We start from the raw sequence: 26,162 nt of genomic DNA on the forward strand, positions 1-26,162 counted from the left end.
CCAAAATATTTTAGGAGTTAGAATGTTAAATTTTTTGAGTTCATTGTAGGTAAGTGATGGGAAATAAGGCTGGGACCAATGTACGGAGAGCCTTTGTGCCAGCCAAGCAGTGAAATAGAGTACTGAGAATATTTGTTTGCTGAAATTTAAAATATATGTTTTTGCTTGTAGGCACACAAGTCTCTGAATTTTGTTTCGACACTGCTTCAGATTACTATGTCGGAACAACTGGATTTACCTGTGAGACAAGCAGGCAAGTTTCTTGAATTATTTTCTTGAGTGCATGTAAATGTGTTATTTAAAAGGTCCATAATGGAATAACGGAAGTATCTTGGGATGTTTGGGCCTTTCAACAATTTTCTTCCCTGAAAATCGGTTTGCCCTCATGTGTTTACTACAAACAGTGAGTCCCTTGTTAGTTGGTGGCAGAGTTTAAAGGAATGTGATATTTCCTTGAATTAAAAGAGAAGCTGGAAAGAGAAATTGATGGAGTTTATTAAAAGATTCTGTGTATTCCTTGTTTCTCTCCCTGATGGATGCTTCTGAGATACAAGCCTCTTTGTTTATACAATTGTTCTTTACAGCTTTTTGCTTTTACTGTTTATTTCAACAATTTAACAAATACTGTTCAGGTTTCCATAAGATACTAAACAATTACCTCACTATCAAAGTCTGACAATGTGACAAACTACTTGATATCATCTGTTGGTCTGCAAAATAATGGAATTCACATTTTTATGTCTTATTACTTAATTTATTTGCAGATGTATTAATTTTTTACCATATTTGCAGGTGTATAATTTACCATAATATGCCATATGTAGTAAACTATTTCCTGTTAGAATTTAATCTCAGGTCATTTTTATTAAAAAGATTTTATTAAATCTTTTTTTAAACTTCTGATAGAAAAGGATTGCTTTGATTGTTTTAGTTGTCATTTTTTACTAATGAAACTGACATTTTTCCTTAGGTTATTTTTTAGATACTTTAAAATCTCAAATTTTTACTAAGATATTGAAAGTGTTTAGCATTTAGGAGGGACCTTAAACTTGTTTAGAGCATTGATTATGTGTATTGTGTGTGTTATGTGGCCCTGTCTCTTGGCCACCCTGTGAATAAGTGATGTCCACAATATCCTGTCCTCAACAGCCCTACTCACCTCCTGTAGAATCGTGTCTGTGTCTGTGGCTTTTATGGAGTCATTCCATCTCAAATTTGGTCTCCTTTTCCTGTTGCCTTCTGTTTTTCCCAGCATCATTGTCTTTTCCAAGGAACCCTGCCTTCTCATGATGTACCCAAAGTAGAATGGCTTTAGTTTTAACATTTGCCTCCAGCAATATTTTGAGCTTTAATTTGCTCTAGGACTCAACTTGTTCATCTTTCTGGAGGTCCAGGGTATCTATAAAGTTAAATTAAATAGTGCTAAAAAGTTGTTAGTATGTGCAAATCCAGAAGCAGCCACACTATGGAATTGGTCAAACATTTAAAAAATATAATCATTACTTTAAAAATTACATCCTTGTAATAATTGAATGATACTCTGTAGTATATGACATGTGGTTTCATCTGCTAGATTTGAAAGTTGTGTTCATGCTGTCGTTGTACTAGAGTTCAAACATTCTGGATGGAGTAGACTGAATCACAGGATTCTTGCAGTGCATTTCTCACTTATTTATGTTCTATGTTATACCAAACAACTTTTAAAATACTGAATCAAATTTTACAGATAAATACCCCATTCCTTTTTGCATCACAACAGAAAGAAATACTCAGAGGCTGTATCATGTCTTAATTTTGATTTTTGTATTGTTTTGGAGCTAAAGAATCAAAATTCTAGAAGTAGTATTAATCTGAAATATGTCCTATATACTGAGTTATTGTTGTTTACAGTAGATATAGTTTATCTTAAAACTTTTGTTGAAGGGTATTTTGATGTGTATATTTTAAGATGGGGTATTTTAATTCCCAAGATAAAACAAAGTAGAATATACAATCATAGTTATATCAGTTATCCTTATTTAAATAGTTGGCAGGACCCTAGGTAAGAGTTAATTACTAATCAGAGAAGAGCCAGTGTTTTGTAGAATATAGGAATTAACTAATCTTGAATAATTTCCTTTTGTATTTATCCTGTACAATTGTGATTGAGGATTCCCTTTCTCTCTCCATGTTCATCCCTTCCTCATTCATGGCGAAAGGGCTGGATAAAAAGCATTGTTAGCAATATAGTTTAGTTCAAGTTGACTAGCGATATATAAGACCAGCAGTATGATAGCTGACAGAAGGTAGTAATCAGTAATTTTTGAACACAGCAAATTCTCATAACATGAATTTGAAGTTGTGTGACTGAAACACTTAGCTTTATAGACTAAGAATCTATATACCGTAGTTTTTCTACAATAGAAATAACCTTTGTGTCTTAGTTGGGCTGCTATAACATAGACTGGATGGCTTATAAACAACATAAATTTATTTCTCACAGTTCTGAAGGCTGAGAAGTCCAAGATCAAGGCACTCTCAGATTTGGTGTCTGATGATGACCCATTTTCTGGTTGTTAGAACCTCACATGGTGGGTGCTCTCTGGGGTCTCTTTTAAGGGCATTAATCCCATTCATGATATCAGCCCTCATGACCGGCAAAGGCCCTAATAGCATTACGTCAGGGGTTTGGGATTTCAATATGAATTTTTGGGGCAACAAACATTCAGTCTATAGCAGTGTTATTAATTGTAGAAGCTCTATTGGTGTGTGTGGTTTTGTCTTTAGAGCCTTCATTTAGAAAACTCATTTAGTAAAATCAATCTAGATAGCTTTTCTACAAAAAAAAGGATAAAAAGTATTATGAATAAATGATGTAAAAAATCTTAACTGTTAATTTGTAGTGTGTTTATTTGCGAAATTCTCTTAGGCTCTGTGTTTAATAAAGAGTTTATTACTGTTCACTGAGTATTAAATTTGCATTTGACTATCAGCTTTTAAAATAATAGAATGCATTATTTTGTTTTTAAAAGGATAGCTTTACTAACAGTGGTTGATCTGAAAGAAATAAATTGAGGTGTGGACACTTATAAAGGATATTTACAGTGTTTTCATAATAAATACTCTTTTTCTTTTTGTCAAATTAACCTGTATTTTAGGTGTTATCTATTTGAAAAATATGATAACACAATATTGGCCAGATCGGGAAACAGCACCAAGGGATATATCCCCTTATACTATTCCAGAAGAAGATCGGCATTGTATTCGAGAAAATATTGTAGAGGCCATTATTCACTCTCCTGAGCTGATCAGGTATATGTATAATATATATATTTTTTAAACTTATCCATTTTCGGGGTTTGAGGGTGGACATTGGGAGTCTTTTTAAAACACAAAAACCTGTCATTTTTATAGCAGAAAACGTAACAAATGCTGTTACAGGAGACATTTTTTGTTTTATTTTCTTATTGCAATTGATTTTTACATTTATAAAGTCAAATACTTTTAAACTTCATGTAAAACTTGTGAAACACTGATCAAATGAAAGGAGATAAAACTATAGAATGCTGTCATAATTTATATTGTATAGTCTTGTTATTTGAAATAGGAACAGATAGTTTTTGCTCAATGACTCATTTATTTTTGTCTAAACAGCCATTTTCTTTGTATGAGTTGGTAAAATTTTATCTAGGTAGCATTTCTTCCTCCTTATTGTTTATCTTTGACTTTCAGGGTACAACTTACTACATGCATTCATCATATCATCAAACATGATTATCCAAGCCGCTGGACTGCCATTGTGGACAAAATTGGCTTTTATCTTCAGTCTGATAACAGTGCTTGTTGGCTAGGGATTCTTCTTTGCCTCTATCAGCTTGTGAAAAATTATGAGTAAGTGTCTCTCTCAATTCCCATAGAGTTTTGAGAAGTGGGGAAAGTTTGGAAAATTTAAGCTAATTTTTTTGAACATCTAAAATTACATTTGGTATAAATATTAAAATTAATGAGTTATATTGATTTTAATTCAATGTTTTCTTTTTGAAATGTCATTGTTATTGTAATTCCATAACCTCTTCTGTTAATTCAACTGATAAACTACTTGTGCTCTTTTTTCTTGCTCATTATGTTTCCCCGTTCAAAAATTGGGTTATCTCTAACTCCTTCAGTATGGGCTTCTCCTTATGTGCTGATAGAATGCCTAAATATAAGCTTTTTTTTTTTTTTTTTTTTTAATGTGAAGAGGATCCGAATACATTGAGCATTAGAGCTCTTTATTCTGGCTTTCTGTGAATTTTTATCTTAATTTGGGTTCTTGATAAGTTTCAAGAATTTACCTCAAAGAGATTATGTTGGAATTTCATATAACCATTTTTAAACATTGTATTTTGAAGTATTCACAGTCACCTGTTTTAGTGTTTGCATATTTGAGCAAATTATAATTAATGTAAGTAATTGATAGCAGTAAGAAAGATTATTTTAGACCAAGGGATCATTTTAGATCTAGGTTTAGGGATAAGAAAAAAAATCTAACTTTGATAGTTGAGATATATAGCACTGGAAGTAGTAAGCCAAATGTTGAGGGGATTTTCTCTTACGTCTGTGGTGAAAATAATGAAATTGGCAGGGAAATGAAAGTTTTGATATTAGAAAATTATGAGGAAGTCATGAGGAACACTTAAACCATGGTGGTGGCTTTATTTCTAGTCCTAACAGCTACACAGATGCCATTGTGAGCCCTCTAATTCTGGGGCTTGTAGTTAGCCTCCAATACCCTTTTTGGGTCCCAACTCAAAGTAGCTGATGAACTGCTGCTTTTGTTCTGAGCAGGAGAGAAATATACCATTTACAGCATTGGTACTGGTGTTTTCTTGTGTTCCCACCAGCTACCCATCTTCCTGCTAAGGAATGTTCCAGCTGTTGCTCCAACCTCTGTCAGAGTGCCAGTTGTTGTAGTTCTGGTAAGTGAGTGACTAAAATGAGAGAGAATAACAATAAGCTGTCATTGTCATTGAGGAGGTTCAAGTCTCTCCTGTCCTATAATCTTAGCAGGAGAGAATGTGACAGGGAATTTTTAAATGGGAGACACAGGAGGCTGCTACAGTATTGGAATTCCAGTTCATTTTCAGCCAGTGTTCGATTGTGGAGCACAAGGTGTTCACAAGGGATCTGTGTGGACTGAAGCAGTTCTAAGAAAATTCATGGAGAAATTGGAAGTTGTGGCCTTCAGGAGCATAGATCCTCAGGAAATACTTGTCAGTTGAAGGAGCACAGAAGGAGCATTTGAAGAGGAAGGCATGTCACACCATGTGAAGTAGTGTGAACAAAAAAGAAAGGTACAGCGGTGGAAATGAGACACTGTCTTTAGTGAGTAGTGAGGAGACTACTAAATGCTATAGATAATTTCTGTTTGAGAGGTTGGGGTTAATTTTGGACTTGTAAATTGGGACCATGTTAAAGAAGATTTTGAATGCCATGGATGTGATACAGATGAACCAAACATTGAAGTTTTTTTTAGATACAGATGAACCATTGAATTTTTTTTTTTAATAGGCAAGTGATGAGCTAGTATTTAAGGATTCCTATCAATATAGCTCACCGGCTTGACACACTGTAGTCTTGTGGTAGTGGGCTTTTATTAGTGTCAGATTTTTACAGATTTAGGAACTTTAGGTCTTATAGAATAGTAATTTGTTTCTTACCATAAATTACTTTCATACCTGTTAGCTTAGATTAACAACTAATATAATCCACTACTCAATGTAGATAGGGAGGTAGAGAAGAATGTCTAACATGGAATTCAAACCCTCTTAATGTGAGTGATCACCTGGGTTGGATAAATGCAGAGAGGTGTATAATATAGTTCTTATATTTTTTAGAAGAGAATATTGTCAGTTATTATAGTCAGTGTAACTGACTTCTAAATTGTTATTCTTTTGTTGACTCAAATGTGCTGATAACCTTTTAAAATATATGCTAGATATATTTTCTCAGCACATTAAAATACTTAAATTATCTGTCAGTTAAATGTTTTAGCAGTCTTAGTCATTATTAGTGTATTTCTCAGTGTTTTTTATTCTTGGCAATTTACTTTTGTTCTAAGAATGTCTTTAAAATGTGCTCAGATATGCAATTCTTAAACATATTTTCCTCTTCAAAAAGTCTACCAGTAGATAAAACTGGATTCTGGTAAGGGAAAACCATTTTAGAGCAGTTTAAATAATGTATTCTAAAAATAAAGGAAGCTGAAGTTTCCCATAGTTCTAAACTATAAATTCTATTATTTAATTTACTTTTTGAAATAAGCCAACAGACCTTTTAACAATATATTTAAAATGTTAATCTATATGTGAGAATGTCTCAGGTCAGCAGTTTTTTAATCTTAGAGCAAAATGTGGTTTAGAATTAAGGATTTTAGAAAGATAATAAGATTTACATAACATTATGTAGTGTTCCTATTGAAATCTGTACCAGCACTCAATAGTCAAACATTATTATTATATCTGCTATAAAAATATGTGAATAGTCAATCCAGATAGGATAAATGAAGATCATAAATAGCCTGTGAGGTACGATTTTGTATAACATGGGTTATAAATGAACTTCTGGTTTTAATGCTTTTAGAAATGGAATATTTTCTGCTTTATAGATGCCACTCTGCCTTAATGCTCTTCATATGTAAATTGCTTAAGGATGATAAAACAGTTGATTTTATATACATCAGTTGCTAATGTTCAAAAGCCAAATCATTGTAGCTCCTCAGTTCTATCAGTATTCAGAATTAGAAACAGCATAGTGAAGTTGCTAAGAGGGCAAACCTTGGATCTCATCTGCTGAAGGTTATACCGAGATGCATATACTGGAAAATATATTTAAATTCTCTGTGCTTCAGTTTCCTCAACCGTAGAAGTGAGGATACTAATGGAGCCTTGAAGATTATGACCTCATGAGAAATGCTTAGTAAATTTTAGATATTATTTGAGACTTTTCTCAAGTTGTTTTTGCTTGTGTTTGGTTGCATATTAGTGAATTTTTCTTCTATTTCATCATAATTGTGCGAACAAACAAGTAGTTTATATCTTGTATATAAAGAGTTATAAAATAAAAATAAATTCTTACAGAATTAGTTTGTATTCCTACCCAAAGGTACAAGAAACCAGAGGAACGGAGTCCATTGGTAGCAGCAATGCAGCATTTCCTGCCAGTGCTAAAGGACCGTTTTATTCAACTTCTTTCTGATCAGTCTGATCAGTCTGTTCTCATCCAGAAACAAATTTTCAAGATTTTCTATGCTCTTGTTCAGGTAATTTTTATAAAGCAGTTTTTACTTATAAAAAGTTTGTGTATCTAGATTAAGTAGATGATTTGCTACCAAATATAAATAGCCGAAATTATAAGTACGTTTGAAGTCTAACCAAGCATGCTTCTCCAAATATGCAAACGACTAATCTTGAATTATACATAGTCAGTCTTAAGTTCTTTTAAACTATCTAACACTATTTATAAAATTAGTAAATTTTTCCTGTACCTTAAGAATTCACAAGTCTGAAAATTAGTTACTTGATTACAGTCGACATCTAACAAGTGCTCTGGTATGCCACATATATGTAGATTGTCCAGATAATTACAAAACCCTATTCCTAAGCTTACACAAAAATACTGTGGGCTTGACTAGCATACAGTAATGGGCTTCATAATTTTCGTATATTGTTCTAAATCTTTCTGGGACAAGAAATATCCACTAAGGAAATGGTCATATTTCTGTTCTCAGTGGAATGTAATTACTTAATGAAATACAGTTTTTGATCAGGATTAAAATTTGATTCTTTTTGTACCGTATAGTTATAGAAGGATTCATCTCATCTACTAGGACCTTTGCTTCCATTCAGGCCATTACTTACTTTTTAAATCTCATTTAAATAGAGCTGTGACTTTTCCTCCACTGAGATTGTAATTATTTGGTTGGATTTCGCATGTCTTTGCTAGATCTTTAAAGACAATCTAATATTTCCCAGTCTTCCTAAGGGCATTTTGACGCCATTCTGTTGGTTCCTTCTTATGTAATTCTTTTTAAAGTGATTTGGATAGACAATATGTGTACTGTTTTTATTCCCCCGCACCCTTCCAACTGATGAGATCCCAACTTTTAGATTAAAAATAAGTTTTTAAATAAATTGTTTTAGGGCATGGGACAAAATACTTATTTCTGCAACAAATTTTTTAAGACTAGCGTGCCCTGATATAAAAATACAGCCCCTTCTTTCTTATGGAAATAAGTGTCCCAAAATCCTAAATAAGATATTGATTTTATAAGCCTATTAAGAGATAGGATTTATTCCAAGAATGCAAGAATGGGTCAACAGTAAGAAATTAATTTTTGTGATTAACTCATGAAGAGAGAGACCTGTAACCATTTTCGAAGATGCCAGATAAAGTATTTGTTAAAATTTAATAACCATTCTTGCTTTAAAAAAAATTTTAAGAATATTGGAATATAATTTTTTTAAGTTGATAAAAAAATATTCACTAGAAATCCACAATAAATATCACCTTATGGTGAAAATAAGATGTATTCTCAGTAATTTGGGAACAAGGATGCCTACTGTTATTCCCACAATTCACCAGTGTAGATGACTAACCAAATCAGCCAAGTAAGAAATTTGCTTATCTACTAAAAAAAAAAAAAGAAAATGTGGATTGAATGAAATACCTTTAGTAGGATTTATGAAGAGTAAAAGGAAGTGGGATTTTCTTTTGTAAGGACTTAAAAAAATTGACTCTTGATTTTAATTTAGTATACACTACCACTGGAGCTGATAAACCAACAGAACCTGACAGAATGGATCGAAATTTTAAAGACTGTTGTGAACAGGGATGTACCTAATGTAAGTTCTTTTGTGTTCTCTTATATTACTAAACATAAATATTTATCTTTTGAGAACTTTAACTATTGTCTATAATATTTTTATAAACTTACATAATCATAATACAAATTTTTTTAGATAAACATTTCATTTGTTTATGTGTATGTATATACTAGGTAAAAATTCTTGAAGAGTTATTTCATGTATTGTTTAAGTACTTATATATTTCATCCTAATGTTTCTGTTTCTTAGTTTTAAGAGCTCATAATACGTATCACCTCACATAGTTATAAATATTTTCTGTGATATGAACAAATAATATTATTAACTGTAGTCACCATGCTATACATTATATCTCCAGAACTTATTTATCTTATAACTGGAAATTTGAACCTTTTTGACCACCTTCCTTAACTTACTATAGTAATCACTTTATCATTATATACATATATACATAAATCATCATGTTGTATACCCTACACTTTATGTTATATATAAATTAGAAATTATATCTAAAAAGAGTCCATAGCTAGATTTGTAGCCTAGTAATTTGTCAGACACCCATGAACAGGGGAAGAGCTTATAAGTTGATCAAACTTCATATTTATGATATTTGTTTTTTTTTTTAAAGAGATGTAACTCACATACCATAAAATTGACATTTTCAAAGGATCCAATTCAGTGGTTTTTAGTACATACAGAATTATCCAACCATATTGTTTTTTAACATTTAATCACAATTTAAAAAACATTTTTTCTTTATAATATAGTTTTCTAGAGAGGTAGGGGAATTTATAATCCTGAATACCTGATATGTTTTTAGTACTTTTATATACCTTACTAAATCCTCAACAATAACGGTCCTGAATTTATTTTAAACAGACACAAAAGCGTTTTTTAAATTTATCCAACATAATTTTATTAGTGTCAGAAGTAAAAGTAATCTCCTATTTTGTAGTTTATTACTCAAATTTTTATGTATAAAATCAGTACAGAAGAAATAAATGATGTTTCTCCCACTCCATAGGAAACTAGTTTAAATGTATATTTTTCTGTACACACTTAATAGAACTATATAAAATAAAATACAACTTTAAAAGTTTTCACTTAGATATTTTGTACCTTTTTTGGTATAATTTATATCATAAACATGCACATATTGTAAGAAAATTGTTCAGTGAGTTATGACAATCATATGCACCCATGTAAACATCACCTAGAATGTTTTTTTGTGGCTGGTTCTGGTTATCTCTACCATTATGATTCTCGTTTCTAGCACTATAGATTAGTTTTGCCATTTCTAGAATATAATGCAAAAGTAATGTTTTTGTACTTATTGTCTTTTGCTTAATCTTAATAATATTTATCAGATGTATTCATGTTGTGGTAGTTTCTTCCTTTTTATTGCCAAGTAGTATCCCATCGTACAGATACACTACAGTTTATCCCTTCACAAGTTGATAGACATCTTGGTGGTTTCAGGAGTTTAGTATTAGATAAAGCTGCTGTGAATTTTCTTAGATAAGTCTTTTTGTGATCTCATATTTTCATCTTTCTTGACTAAATACCAAAGAATGGAATTGAGTAATAGTGTAGGTGTATGTTTGACTTTATAAGTAACTTGCAAAATGATTTTCAAAATGGTTGTTCTCACTAGCAATGTATGGGACTTTTAGTTGCTTCACAGTCTCACTTCATTGTAACTTAAAAATATATCATAGATGTCTTAGGTCAATATATAATGAATGATCAATCCATCTTTCTAATGGCTGTGTAGTAGTCTTTCATGGATGTTCCATAATTAAACATCTCCTTCTTAAAAAAAATGTTATGTTCTGGGCAGTTTTTCACTATTACAAATAGTTCTGTAAATGAATATTCTCATACATATATCTTTGCATATTCATACTGATATTTCTGAAACTAGATTTCTGAATTGTAGTTTCTCATGCCCTTTAGATTTGAACTATACTGGTTTTGATTAAGCTACATGTCATGGCCTGAACTTTATATTTGGGTCTAGACTGAAATGTTTGGGTTTTAACTTTTGATAAGAATTTTAAAAAGCATATCCTTTGTAACTAGTCGAAGTAGTGAAAGTGCCTCTTATATTTAACTAACAGTACTTTTCCAAATCTAGCTTTTTATTAATGAAAGGCCAACATTGGAGGAGCATTTATGTTTTTGTGAATCTCTTCTCATCTCATGCTGTTTTTCTTAGATTGTATCATCTCTTACTATCATTAAATAAATGTTTCTTTAAATAAGGAAACACTTCAAGTTGAAGAAGATGATAGACCTGAGTTACCATGGTGGAAATGTAAGAAGTGGGCTTTACATATTTTAGCAAGGCTTTTTGAAAGGTAAGCTCCTTGATATATGATGGTTTAAGTTTACTTTTTCATGCTTTTGGTTTTATTAAGTACTAATATAAAGCATTACAAAGAAACAATGGGCATTTTAACGTTCTTTTAGATATGGAAGCCCTGGCAATGTTTCCAAGGAGTACAATGAATTTGCCGAAGTATTTCTGAAGGCGTTTGCTGTTGGTGTCCAGCAAGTAAGTCTAAGATAGTTTTTCTAAGTAGAAACATAACTTTATTAATTTCTGTCTATTTCAACTTTCTTGGACATCCAAAGATTGTATGTAGCAGTCTTTAACATTTTGAACCCTGTGGCTGTTTTCAAACATTTTTGGCTTCAGGCTTCCTTATACTTCAAATTATCGAGAACCCCTGTGAGCTTGCATATGTGTAGGTTATACCTAGTGATATTTACCATATTAGAAATTAAAATAAAATTGCTGACAGTACTAATTCATTTAAAAATAAGTTATCACATATTAACAAATATGTTTTTTGTTAAAAATAACTTTTCCAAAATGAAAATTTTTAGCAAGAGAAAATGGTATTGTTAAACATTTTTACTAATGTCTTGTATGTCTGGCTTAATAAAAGGCAGCTAGCTATATACTCATCTACCTCTGTATCCAGTCTGTTTTAATTTGTTTTGGTGGACATAAAGAAAATTTGGCCTTCCACATAAGAAATTGGAAAAGGAAAGAATGTTTTAATAGACTTCACATAATTGCGGAAATTCTTTAATCTCACACCAAAATTTGACAGTGGTAGGTTCTTAAAAGTTAATTGCAATGTGGAGTTTGAAACTAACTGAACAGTTCATATTCTTTTACAGTAATACCCATTGGTCTATATTGCACGTCGAATGGGTCTTTTACCCATACATATTTTGTAACATTTTCACTGGTCATTTAGAGAATATTGACTTGTTGAGTTAATGCAGATTTTCCTAATATTAATGCATTTCATTTTGCAATTTAAAAATCACATTTGTTAATTTCACCACTGATTTCATGAGAAATATCTTTAAATATTAGAAAGTTATTAATTGAATCTAAGTAGGAGTTTAAGATTTCGAGATTTCTAATTTTTCCCTGAAAGCTCAGATTTTAATACCAGTAACATAATTTTGGTTATCTTCCTTGAAGTGACAGGCTCATTTTATTCATTTTCGAGGAAAAAAAATGTAATATACATAAGTTTAAGTAACCGTAATTTGTCTATCAGTTTTTCTTTCAAGTATATGATAATGTTTTACCTTTTCTCCTAACAATTGTTCTTCAGTATGTAGCAGAAGTGCTATATATATATACTTCCATTTAATAATATTTATAATATTCCTGGTTCATTAAGGACATTCTTAAGGAATTCTTAAGAATGTCCTTAATGAACCAGGAATATTTATAAGTTACAGAAACTTGTTCTGTAATTAAGTGGCTGTAAAGAATGTGGCGACTGCTAGTACATTTTAGTGCTACTCCCTTGATTCATATTAGGACAAGAAGTTTTACCACCCTTTTGTACCATCAGTGCAAATGTCAACACAGTAAAAAAGGGCAGATAGCAACTTAGCATTATTATGAAAATAGTTTTGACCTCACAGACCCTTTGAGATGTCTGTGGACCATATTTTGACAGTCGCTTTTCGGAAATACGAGGTAGAATGAAAACTCTTGCCAGATACTAAATATGTAGGTGAATGGTGTGGATAAGATTTTCCTAGAAGGTGATTTTAACAATATAGGGCATTCTCAGAATATTGTGGTTTGTTCAATAAGTAACATATGGTTGTCCCTTCTTTTTTATTTAATCAGAAACTAGTCCTTCGACGAAATATTACTTCAATTTGTTGATTTAAATGCCTTGAAATAAATTTGCTTCTCCATATAATTTTGAAAATTACTTTCTTCTTAAAAGTATATGGTTATTGATAATGACCTGCATATTAAGATAAGTGTCAGAGATTTTTGTTGGTTTATAAATGGTTAATTTTCTATTTAAATTTTGTTTTTTGATCAAAATTTTTTCTCAAAGGTTTTATTGAAGGTGTTATATCAGTACAAGGAGAAGCAATATATGGCTCCTCGAGTTTTACAACAGACATTAAATTATATTAATCAAGGAGTTTCTCATGCCCTCACCTGGAAGAACCTGAAGCCTCATATACAAGTAATAATTTTCTATCTGAAATGTTTTTTTTTTTTCTAGAAACTATAATGGAAATAACATTAATGACCATAAAGGTTGAAAAATGCGTTTTTTGTTGATTTATGTTGCTTAGTGTAGTTCTGATCATCGTTTTGAGAGTAGAAAAATGAGATATAACAAACATATTGTGACTATTCAGATTATCTTTTTATCTAAAACTCTTAAAACTTGCCTTGTAGTTTTTATTTTTGATTATGATTAGTTAATATTTTAATCATGTAATTTGGAGTAAGCAAAGAGGTATTTTACCAGATTGGTTTTGAGGATAATTGGCTTACGTATTATTTCTATGAGTAATTTATTTGCTTCATTTAGAATTATAGGACTTGAACTAAAATTTCATGTTGTATTTACTTAGAATACTTAATTGCTACCTGTGTACACGTTTTATTTCATAATTGTTGCACAGAGGGAAGAATATGTTCATTGATAGTTGATCTAAGAATGAAAAAAAAATTGATTCTAAGATTTTGTTTTACCACTTAACAGAAATTTGAAGGTTTAAATTTGAAGACTGACTTAAGGTTGTTACATTCTTAACTTTTAAATTGCAGGGCATTATCCAAGATGTTATTTTTCCATTGATGTGCTATACAGATGCTGATGAAGAACTTTGGCAAGAAGACCCTTATGAATATATACGCATGAAATTTGGTAAGGAATTTTCACTTTTTTGGAAATAAAATAAGGGGAGGTTTATGTATAGTAAACCAAGGTACTTGCCTTTGGTACTGAAAAATATTGTTTCAATGTAAATTTATCTGTTGTTTAGACTTCTGGGGGCTGTTCATTAGTTATGGCATTTGATAATGATAATTTTTAAGAGACACAAATACAATAGTGTTATTATTAGATGTGCTTCTGGCACATGCCAAAACTGCTAGAAATTTGATTGCACTTTAATACTACGTGTCTAACTTTTGGATTCTGTGTCAGTCATCAAATATGTGGGAATTTAGAAGACACATGCTGGAAGCTGGAATTACACAGAGTCTTTGCATGGAATTAAATTTGGCTAACGTTGATTATTAGTCCTTCTTTCTACCAAAATCTCATGTACTTTTAGTAGGTGATACTTTTGTAACCCTATTGTGAAAATTCTCACAGTAGTAGTGTTTTGTATGAAAGAAAATAATCATTAGGAGAAATCTGTGGTTTAGCATTTAATTTGTACAGAAAAGACATGGAACTAGGCTTTTGCAAAATTATATGGGAATCTGTTCATTTTCATTTTCACCTTGTGTGAAGATTTAGTAAAAGATTAAGGTCATTTTTTTTTTTACAGAGCCTCATTTATAAATTATGTGCAAATATTTTTTGAAGAAATTGAAATTACTGTTTTCTGTATTAATTTCAAATATATTCTCTAGATGTGTTTGAAGATTTCATTTCTCCTACCACTGCTGCCCAGACACTTTTGTTTACAGCCTGTAGTAAGAGGAAAGAGGTAGGTTAATTAATGTGTAGAATACTTTTGCTTTAATATTTAAAATTTGTTTAGATACACACTTTTTTAAGGTTAGCTATGTAAATCATTTGTCATTGTTTTTTAATAAAGTATTACTTTTCTCTTTTAATCTAGGTACTGCAAAAGACTATGGGATTTTGCTACCAGATTCTCACCGAACCAAATGCCGATCCTCGAAAAAAAGATGGAGCCCTGCATATGATTGGTTCTTTAGCTGAAATACTTCTGAAGGTATTTTTATGTGTGTGTTTAATAACAGTTTTATTGAGTTAAAATTCCCATACCATATAATTGGCCCATTTTAAGTGTACAGTTCAGTGGTGTTTTCTCACATATCAGAGTTGTGTAACCATTACCTCTAATGCCAAAACATATTCATCATTCCATAAAGAAACCCAATTAGCAGTTACTTCATTTTTTTCTGAGATCTCCTAGCCCTAGGCTATGTCTAATATGTTTTTTATCTCCTCTATGGAGTTGCCTACTCTGGACATTTGATATAAATGGAGTGGTATAACCTGTGGTTTTTTTAGTGGCTTTTTTTACTTAAGCATAATATTTTCAAAGTTCATTCATGTTGTGGCATGTTTCAGTATTTCATTCCTTTTATTGCCAAGTAATATTCCATTGTAGTGCTATATCAAATTTTATTATCCATCAGTTGATGGACATTTGCATTGTTCCCACTTTTTGACTGTCATGAACATTTGTGTACCTGTTTTTGTGTGGACATATGTTTTTATTTCTCTCGAGTAATACCTACTTGGGAGTCAGATTGCTGGTCATATTTTAAGAAATTGCCAGACTGCTTTCCATAGTGGCTAACTGTACAGTTTTGTATTTTCACCAGCAATATATGAAGGTTCCAATTTCTTTGTCTTCACCAACACTTATTATTATCTGTCTTTGTTATTATGGCCATCCTAGTTGGTGTCAGATGGTTTTTCTCTGCTTTTGATTTACATTTCCCTGATAACTAATGATACTGTGAATCTTTATGTACTTACTGGCCTTGTATATCTTCTTGGGAGAAGTGTCTATTCAGATACTTTGTCTATTTTTAATTGGGTTATTATCTTTATTGTTGTGTTAGAGTTCTTTATATATTATAAATACTAGACCTTTTTTGTATATATGATTTGCAAGTATTTTCTGTCATGCGGATTATATCTTTACTTTCTTGATGGTGTCCTTTGAAGTATAAGTTTTGATATGATTTTGAAATAATACCCAGTTTATCTCTTCTTTTGTTGCTTATGCTAAAGTTATTTCTTTTTGCATGAGTTTTCATATAGCAAGATGATTGTAAAATATTGTATTTTTTCTCAAAAAATTGATGTTTAAGGAAATTTGTACACATGAATGCATTCATTCATGGCCTAGAAATATCATGCTTTTGTGATAAACTTGTAAAGAATGAATGATTGGATTAGATGATATATCTTTAGAATCCTTAACTAAATTATATACATTATGTCAAACTTTTTCATAAATAAGATCTGAAATTTGTTTTCACTTTAATAAATGGAAACTATTCTAATTGTAAGTAAATATTTAGTCATAGTACATCCCACTCCCAGTAACCTTGCTTCATATGATGCTGTATTGAATTTGTCCCTGTTAAGTTGTGTGCATATTTTGTGTCACTTCAGTTTTTCTATACCTGTCCACCCATCCTTCTTTTAGTTCCTAAAGTATAAATTAAAGACAGTCATTATTTGCTGTATAGAAGGCTGGAAATGAGTCAGTTCTTAGTACATTCAGATTTTTTTGTTTTAACTTTTTACTTTTAAATAATTTTAGATTTACAGAAAAATTGCAAAAATAGTTTTCATTACTTTTCACCCAGCTTCCCCTAATTTTAGCATCTTAGCCATGCTGTAATTCTCAAAACCAGGAAGTTATTGATATGATACTATTCACTAATCTACAGATGCCTTTCACATTTTTCAAGATTTTCCACTAATGTCCATCTTTCTGGTCCATGATCCATTCCAGGATTTCACATTGCATTTAATTCTTTTGTCTTATTAGTCTTCTTCAGTTTTGTAAGTGTTTATAAGTTTTTAATGTTGATTTAATATACAGTTAAAGGAACGTTTCTTAAAAGCAGGTTAACATTTAGAAAATACAAGTATCTTAGCTATCCAGATTATTACTTTGAAAGCAGGCAGGATATTTTTCAATCTATGTTATGTTTATTTGGACATTCCCACAGGTTTTTTCATTATAATAGTTTTATAAGGTAAGGAATAAAATTAACCACATTCCATTAGATCATTGCTGCTAAGATTTGGCATAATTGTTTCTAAACATGATATAAAAAATGTATTTGGTTGGTTTTGATGGTAGAGTTTGAGAATAACAATTGGATGTGGATCTTGGGGTTCAAAGAGTCATAATAAATGTGTGTTTTAACAGTAGTAGTCATTTTAACACTGGTCTATTTGAGTTGGTTATATTTGGGATTCGTTCAAAAATAATTTTTGTTTATATTTACAGAAAAAGATCTACAAAGATCAGATGGAATACATGTTGCAGAATCATGTGTTCCCTCTCTTCAGCAGTGAACTAGGCTACATGAGAGCAAGGGTATGTTTTAAAATTGTGTTAATTTATATATTTACATCTTATAATGAATGACTACTTGTGTGAACTTCAATGTAGAAAATTTAATGTTCACTTTAAAAGCCATATTTCATTTTAGACTTATGTTTTGTGTAAATCTTTAATTGGCTGCTGTAATGTGTGCATAGTTTTCATCTGTGTCTGATAGCAGTATCTGTCTGTGTTTTGCATTCAGATCTTGCTATCCACACAAACATCATGCAGCCAAAGAGTAAGTTGGGATCATAGTACTGGTCTAGTGTTGTCTCATTGGACATAATTTACCACTGGCCAGCCTCCAAATTCCCATACACAGAACTTAGGGAATAGAGATAACTGTAGCTTGGATGAATTTAATGTAAGATATCTATAGTAACTCACTGCATTTTTTAAAAAGGCTTGCTGGGTTCTTCACTATTTTTGTGAAGTGAAATTCAAAAGTGACCAGAATCTGCAAACGGCCTTAGAGCTGACACGAAGATGTCTCATTGATGATAGGGAAATGCCTGTGAAAGTGGAAGCTGCTATTGCACTTCAAGTGTTGATCAGCAATCAAGAAAAAGGTAATGGGTTTATATCTCAAATAGTGCAGTGTGTTTACACATAAGTGTACAAGACGTAATCCTAGAAACCTGAAACATTATCTTTTTATGTGAAAGTATCTCTTTTTTACTCTTTGGTGTATGTTGTATCAGATTTTAAGGAGTTTTATCTATTTTTGGCTAACATTTTTCTCTCTTTACCTCTTATAGCTAAAGAATATATCACGCCATTTATCAGACCTGTAATGCAGGCTCTTCTTCATATTATAAGAGAAACAGAAAATGATGATCTCACCAATGTAATTCAGAAAATGATCTGCGAATATAGTGAAGAAGTTACTCCTATTGCAGTAGAAATGACACAACATTTGGTATGTTATTTGAAACAATCATATATGTGTTACCTTAGAGGAAGTATTTTCACAGAGCTTACTGTAGGTCAGATACTGTTGTAAGCCCTTGATATATATTTAATTTGTTTAATTCTCACACAATCCTGTGTGGACTATTCCTGTAAGAGAAAACATGAGGTATAAAAGTTAAGTACTTACCCATACCTACAATGAGTGGGGCTGGGATTCACATCAGAGCTGTATGCCTTTACGGTGCACATTTCTAACTGCTACCTCATATTGCTTTATGATTGCCTAGTTCATATAGTTCCCAAAATACTTCGGACCAACTTAGAGATGAAGTAGACGTAATAGTTATAAATTTAAAAAAATGAAATTTGTGTAAATAGTTATTTTATAGATGGCCTTTGTTTACTGTACGTAGCCCCAAACATCTGAGAATTAAATAAATTATTTAAGGGTAATAAAAAGTATGAACATGTGCCCAACAAGTATCCATTCCGTTTTCCTATATAATGATTTATTTGATGAAGTTTATATTCCTGTTAAGTATTAAGGTTTCAAGAATCTCATTCTTGATATTTGCTGTGGATTTAAGCAAAGGCAGCTGATTTTGCAATGGGCAAAGACATTTGAATAAATATAGTAGCATTTATTAAGTATGTATGTATATTGCATTTATAATATATTAATGTGATTATTGGTTACGACTCCATCTTTGTTTCAAAATGATTGAACTTTCATGATTAATATACCTATTTTGGGGCATTGTCAAATGTTATCCAGTAATATTAATAAAAATATTCGTAATATTAAACAGTTTCTATGCTTACCTCATTTAATCCTCATAATATCTCTATGAAGTTCCCAAATGAAATATCAGGAAACAGAGGTCAAATAACTTAAGGTCCCTAGTAAGAGGCAGTGGTACCATTTGATTATAGAGTCCATGTTCTTAATTATTATTAATCAGTTAGGAAACATTGATCGGTTGTGGTGTCCCAGTGAGAACATTTTAAAAATTAAAAATTTTAGACCAAAATATGTTTATGCTGCTTTAATGGCAAACCTGAATTATATTCACTTGAATATAGGCAATGACATTTAATCAAGTAATCCAGACTGGGCCAGATGAAGAAGGAAGTGACGACAAAGCAGTTACTGCAATGGGAATCCTAAATACCATCGACACGCTTCTTAGTGTAGTTGAAGACCATAAAGAGGTAAGAATGATCCAGTGTTGTAAAGGTTTTAGGTTATTTCAAGTCATTCTTCATCAACTGTTCTATGCTTTTTGGAGGATTCTGACATATAATTCTCTGGTTATCTTCTCACGCACTTTGATTTTGCCATCTTTTACCTGGTTCCCTTTTGTAAAGATAGGATTAGTACATTATTTTCAGTTCCTTACTGTTAGAAGGAATAAGAATGAGGTATTCTTATTACTATATCTTCAAAGCTCGGTATTTTGGCTTCCTCTAGGTTACCTTTCTTAATTCCAAAGTGTGGTAATTCTTAAGAAAACATACTCAATCTAGTTTTCCTTTTTAATAAAAATTGTTTTTTAATTATGATGAAATACACATAACAAACTTTACCATCAACTATTTTTAAGCATATCGTTCAGTGGTGTTAAGTACATTCACACCTGTTGTACAGTCATCACCATCATCTTCCTACTTTTCTTTTATCATTATCCTTTAGACAGGTATGAGAAATGTAATCATGAATTTTAAGAACAGAATTATTTAAAATATGCACAAAAGAAATATGCAGAGAAAACTATAAGCAACCCATTATGCACTACCTAAATTTATTAGATTTTAACATTTTATAGTATATTCTTTAGACTTTATTTCCAGTAGAGAAACAATTTCAGAGAGATATAATTGAAACCTTTGGGGTACCACTTCCTAATCCCATTTCACTACTCCCTTCCCTTAGAAGTAATCATTGTCCTGAATTTGGTGTTTATAATTCCAATGCAGATATTAATATTTATAAATTTTGTTTTCAGATTAATTACAAATTGCTAAAAGTAACATGAGATTTTAGTAAACTATTTTTGTATTCTAGATTGTAATTAGAAATAGGCAGACCCCTATAGCTAAGCTTCCTTATGGTTACAGATCAGTTGTTTACAATATTTGAAAAGTTGAAAATGTGTTCAGAACAATACATATTTGAGATGGATGTTTTGTTTTTATATCTGATTAGTAAATTTTATTTTTTCTCCCCCCTTTTAAACATTCTGATGGAATTCAGGGACTGGGGTTTCAACTGAGGACCATACCGACAATTAGAAAGGAGCTTGTATTATTTGTCTTGTATGACTTGGAGGTCTGGTTTGCCATATGTAGTATAATTATATAAATGGAGGTGACTTAATTATTGGGAGTGGTGGGAATGCCTTCTTTCAAATAATTTTTCTGTAAGCCACTGGCAATGATATTTTCATTACTTCTGGGCCAAATAAATCTATATTTATACACAGATATAAGTCTGTCTGCAGAATGGTTGTGGTTCCTTTATTTTCATAATTAATTTTTTTTCCAGGAAGTTATTCTTTCCTTTTTAGGTAAACTGTGCCTGTTGTTCCTTGTGTTTGCCTCAGTTTAATGGTATTTCATTAAATTTGAATCCAAGTTGATTCACGCATCATAAGATAAGTCATTTCAAAGCAAAGACTTAAAATGATTTCTTAACAGTATTGACTTTATACTTAAATGCAGTGAGTTACATTATATATTATTAGTAATTCATTCATTGTGCTGCAATTCATAATGGGTTTTTTTCTTCTCTTTCAGATAACCCAGCAGCTTGAGGGAATCTGCTTACAGGTCATTGGAACTGTTTTACAACAGCATGTCTTAGGTATATACCTCTGATTGTACTAAGAATTTACAGCTGTTTCACATCAGCAATCGTTGTCCTAATGACTCAGTGTTCTCTTTTAGAATTCTATGAGGAGATCTTCTCTTTAGCACATAGTTTGACATGTCAACAAGTGTCTCCACAGATGTGGCAGCTTCTGCCTCTGGTGTTTGAGGTTTTTCAGCAAGATGGCTTTGATTACTTTACAGGTAAGTCAAGTCAATATAGAAATACTGAGGATTTCCCCCATTTTGATTCATTTTTTTTGTATATCAGTTGAACAGATACTTTTGAATATTACTAAATGCTTCATTGTTTGGGTAAGTTATCAGTATTAGTTAATGCTCAAGGATGACCCATAGCATTGTTTTCTGTTGCATAGTTTGATTTAGTTATTACTTTAGATTTTTTTCTTTAACTCATATCTTATTCTCTTGCTCCTCCTCTCCCACCCCTCCACCCCCCCAGTCAGTCTTTGTGTAATCTTTGTGCTTTAACTAGATATAAAGGAATTCACTTTAGTAATTGTTCATTTCTACATCTAATTAAAAATGAATATACTTTAAAAGTGAATGTTAGGGACAAAACAATTCCAGATTTCTTTTTCTAAGGAAATTTTTCAAAAACAAAGCATTTATATTAGTAAAGACATTTAACTGATGATTTTTATTAATACAGATATGATGCCTCTGCTTCATAATTATGTGACAGTTGATACAGACACACTTCTGTCTGATACCAAGTATCTTGAAATGATATACAGTATGTGCAAAAAGGTGGGTAATTTAATAGAAGAACATATGAGGCTGGTAATATAAAAAGTAGAAATTGTAAAGCTACATGATAACCACATTATGGTGAACATATTATTAATGGGTCTGACAGAATAAGGGCTTTAAATGTTATGAACTAAAGACTTTGATTCCTAGATGTCATAGCAATGGTTTTGACAAGTATTTTTCTTTTGTCTGCTCTCTGATATTTAATTGGAGTTATAAATGTTTTTGAGTTTCAGAGTATCTGGAGTTTATCTTAACCTAGTTCTTTGCTAGGCTTTGAATCTAAAGAAGGAAAGAATCCAGAACTTGAGAGATTTTTGAAAGGATCAGGAATTGTTAGCGATGTTTTATAAAGAAAACTCCTTGGAGGCTGTAGGTTTATGAAGTCTATACGATAATTACGTAGTAAATAGCAAGATTGTAAAATGCGAGAGTTTGTTTAAAAGTCAAAAATACAGTGCCATTTCTTAGAAGAATCATAAGATATGTTTAGGGTGGATGCTACTTTTTTTAAACTAGAGATGGGGGTAAAATACTCATTGGGGTCCCTTCATAGATGTGAAAGTTAATGTAAATGGTAGCATTTGAATTTCTAACAGTGCTTGTTGAGAGGTAGCAGGCTGTTTAACACTAGGCATTTAAGAAATGATTTTGCTCGTGAAATTTTTAGATGTGCTTGTCCTCATTGATATCGTTCCTTTCTGTGCACTTAGTTACAAAATAATCATCTAGTTATGTTTTCCAATATTTATTGCCAATAATATTAGTTTTGTTACTGCTCTGGAAATAGATATTGTCTATACCATCATATGGCAGAACACTTATCCTTAACACTTGGAGTCCTCTAGCAGGTCAAGTCCATGTTTTTTATTTCTTATTTGGGGACATTTGCCATCAGTAGGCTGCCTTTTCCTCCTCTCTCACTCCAGGGTCAGTATTTTTTATATTTTGAGACTTGTGTAAAGGTTTTCCTAGCAATATCAGTATAGTTGTTTACACAAGAGCCAGATATCACTGAGAAAGGTAAGGTACTTCAACTAAGGTGAAGGTCCTTTGGCATGTTTGTATGAAAAGGTAGTGGTTGTCAACATGCGATAGTCCAGAACAATACTACAGAGAAGTTGCTTTAATTACATAGACCAAGATCCCAGGTTGCTGGAATATGACAGATAGACAAACAACTCCACATCCTCACAGATGCTTTATTTAGACTGTAGTCTGAATATTGTAATCATTCATACTAATTTAGAGTATCTTAAATATTCTTAATCAGAACTGGACAGGAGATAGAAATTCTCAGATTGAAAGGCTTCATGACGCCTTGCTGCAATTTATATTGTGTTGATCAGGTTCTTACAGGAGTTGCAGGAGAAGATGCAGAGTGTCATGCAGCAAAATTGTTAGAGGTCATCATTCTCCAGTGCAAAGGGCGTGGCATCGACCAGGTCAGTGAGGCTATCTGTTAATTGTTTGTATGTGAGGCTTCAGAGAGGGAATTTTGCATCGGGCCATTTATTACATATTCTGTACATTATTATTTATTATGATACCTAGGTAATGTTGGTTTAAAATTTAACCAATATATGATGATGTTTAATATGTATATGTTAGTCTATGGCCATACTACCCTGAACAAGCCCGATAATGTCTGATCTTGGAAGCTAAGCAGGATCGGGCCTGGTTAGTACTTGGATGGGAGACCACTTAGGAAGACCATATTCTGTAGATGTGAAAAATAAAAATAAGGGATTGTAAGCTGACAAGGTCCTTGCAATCTGTGAGGTCAACCAAGAGTTGCCTCACCTAAAAAATAAAATAAATAAATAAAAAATAATAATATGTATATATTAAATACAACTGGCAAGTTTTATCGCTACTTGTTATGCAAGGTAAATTTTGACTTAAGGTGTTTTTCATAGTATGTTGTGAGCCTATTGCTTGCCACATTATCACTTTGCATGCGGTAAGATAAATTTAGTTGTTAAATTTCCGTGGTCAATTTCAGTAGGAATTTTTTGCCAGCTTTGAGATATAATTGAAATATATAACATTGTATAAGTTGGAGATAAAGAGTGTGATGAATCGATATGTGTATATATTGTGTAATGATTACCACAGTAGGGTTAATCCATAGGAATATTTTGAATCCATGATTGCTATTGTGGTGAGGCTCTAATATCTCAGTAAAGTCTTGATTTCCTTTAAAATTAGATTTCCCAGTGCAATGCCTCAACAATAAAAACTGTTCATTCTATGATCTAATGGGGAAAAGCAGTTAGTTGAGGCCACAAGTAAGTTCTATGGGTAGGATAGACTGCTGTTACTTATAATTTTGGAATATTTTGCTATCTTTCTTTACAGTGCATTCCCTTATTTGTGGAAGCAGCTTTAGAGAGACTGACAAGAGAGGTGAAGACAAGTGAACTTCGAACAATGTGCCTGCAAGTTGCCATTGCAGCTTTATATTATAATCCACACCTACTTCTCAACACCTTAGAAAATCTTCGCTTCCCCAATAATGTTGAACCAGTTACAAATCATTTTATTACCCAGTGGCTTAATGATGTTGATTGTTTCTTGGGGTAAGTGACATACGTTGGATAATTGTTTATTTAACTTTGTAAGGAATGCTGCTTATTAAAAAAAAAAGAAATCTTTATTATTTTATTTTTTAGGTTACATGACAGAAAGATGTGTGTTCTGGGCTTGTGTGCTCTTATTGATATGGAACAAATACCACAAGTTTTAAATCAGGTTTCAGGACAGATTTTGCCAGCTTTTATCCTTTTATTTAATGGATTAAAAAGAGCATATGCCTGCCATGCGGAACACGAGAATGATAGTGATGATGATGATGAAGCTGAAGATGATGATGAAACGGGTAAGGGATTTGTGATGGAAGAAGCCAAACCTACCTAGTTAGAAATATCACAGGACTTAACTTGTCTTGTTAGCCATTCTAAAGAAATGTGGGATCATAGCCAAATGTTTTCACATTCATTCATAGAAAGACCACCTTACCTTCCCACTAGTATAAGGTCAATGAAGGCAGAAACATCAGCTGTATCTGCAACACATAAAGCAGTTCAGGTTTTTAGTGTTGGCAAACATCTATCATTTATTAATGCTAAAACCAAAGCATCTTTGCACTTTATAAAATTAATTGAATGTTGCCTAGTACATTTACCTGTAAAACACTATAGACTACAAGAATATAAATTGGTTGAATGCTGCTTAAGAGAAATTACTGTAATACTTCCAAAATAAGACAGCTGTTGCCATTTTTGTTTTTTATCATGCATTAACTTAGCCTTTAAAAACATTGCAAAATATGTTCTGTGGATGTAACGTAAACTATATTACTTTACTGTTGGTGTTTGGTTTGGTATATAACATAAGGCCAAGAGCACACCAAGTGCTGAATCTCATATTATGCAATCCTTTTTAAACCTCTAATATTAAGAATTGTGTTTGGGTTTCTTGGATTTCAATGAGAATTTTTTTTCTGTTTATTGCTGAATATGTACTTAAACACCAATTCCTGGAACTCTTCCTTGAATTTATTCATTTGTAATTTACTGACAGTTATCACTGTCAGCTTGTTGAGTGGCAGAACATTTCAGTACTAACAAAAGCACCTATTTTATGACTTGCCAGAGGAACTGGGGAGTGATGAAGATGACATTGATGAAGATGGTCAAGAATATTTGGAGATTCTGGCTAAGCAAGCAGGTGAAGATGGAGATGATGAAGATTGGGAAGAAGATGATGCAGAGGAGACTGCTCTGGAAGGCTATTCCACAATCATCGATGATGAAGATAACCCTGTTGATGAATATCAGATATTTAAAGCTATATTTCAGAGTAAGTCAATTTGTTATATGTAATTCAGATACCTCTTTGTGATCGTTTCCCTGAAGCAGTCTGTTCTTATGTTCCTTAAAGCAATTTTGAGTATATTAAACCCAAACTAGAATATGATTAAAGATTATTAGGCAAAGTAAAGTTATTTCTACTGTTGCCATAGTTTGAGAGTATTTTCTCCATCCTGTTATTTTACTTTTATTTATATAATTTTGAAACATGCACATTTTAGGAAGATAGTATAGTTCATAAAGTTTATATAAGGAT

The 26,162-nt window shown here is 31.8% G+C and overlaps 1 protein-coding gene and 1 non-coding gene across 3 annotated transcripts in view; both read left to right on the forward strand.

The window, feature by feature from the left end:
- The window catches only part of IPO7 (importin 7), a 40,466-nt gene that overhangs the window by 9,552 nt on the left and 4,752 nt on the right, over nt 1–26,162 (forward strand). The window contains exons 2-23 of one of the 2 annotated variants that reach the window (XM_039863548.1): nt 172–253; nt 3,138–3,291; nt 3,712–3,870; nt 7,123–7,279; nt 8,772–8,861; nt 11,109–11,203; nt 11,316–11,400; nt 13,235–13,369; nt 13,963–14,062; nt 14,779–14,855; nt 14,991–15,107; nt 17,379–17,468; nt 17,881–18,046; nt 18,236–18,396; nt 19,473–19,601; nt 21,186–21,252; nt 21,336–21,461; nt 21,931–22,028; nt 23,381–23,476; nt 24,393–24,613; nt 24,707–24,912; nt 25,689–25,895. In XM_039863548.1, the coding sequence (XP_039719482.1) occupies nt 172–253; nt 3,138–3,291; nt 3,712–3,870; nt 7,123–7,279; nt 8,772–8,861; nt 11,109–11,203; nt 11,316–11,400; nt 13,235–13,369; nt 13,963–14,062; nt 14,779–14,855; nt 14,991–15,107; nt 17,379–17,468; nt 17,881–18,046; nt 18,236–18,396; nt 19,473–19,601; nt 21,186–21,252; nt 21,336–21,461; nt 21,931–22,028; nt 23,381–23,476; nt 24,393–24,613; nt 24,707–24,912; nt 25,689–25,895 (2,818 nt within the window). Of the gene's footprint in view, nt 1–171; nt 254–3,137; nt 3,292–3,711; nt 3,871–4,918; nt 4,938–7,122; nt 7,280–8,771; nt 8,862–11,108; nt 11,204–11,315; nt 11,401–13,234; nt 13,370–13,962; nt 14,063–14,778; nt 14,856–14,990; nt 15,108–17,378; nt 17,469–17,880; nt 18,047–18,235; nt 18,397–19,472; nt 19,602–21,185; nt 21,253–21,335; nt 21,462–21,930; nt 22,029–23,380; nt 23,477–24,392; nt 24,614–24,706; nt 24,913–25,688; nt 25,896–26,162 lie in introns of those variants that run through there. The other variant, XM_039863549.1, reaches the window with a different exon arrangement.
- Nucleotides 17,615–17,799, forward strand: LOC120603249 (small nucleolar RNA SNORA23). Its single transcript, XR_005652993.1, has one exon. It is a non-coding gene; the product is annotated as a small nucleolar RNA SNORA23 (small nucleolar RNA).

Source organism: Pteropus medius, unplaced genomic scaffold (genome assembly GCF_902729225.1).
Source record: "Pteropus medius unplaced genomic scaffold, Ma_sr-lr_union100, whole genome shotgun sequence".
In the NCBI taxonomy this organism is placed as follows: domain Eukaryota; kingdom Metazoa; phylum Chordata; class Mammalia; order Chiroptera; family Pteropodidae; genus Pteropus; species Pteropus medius.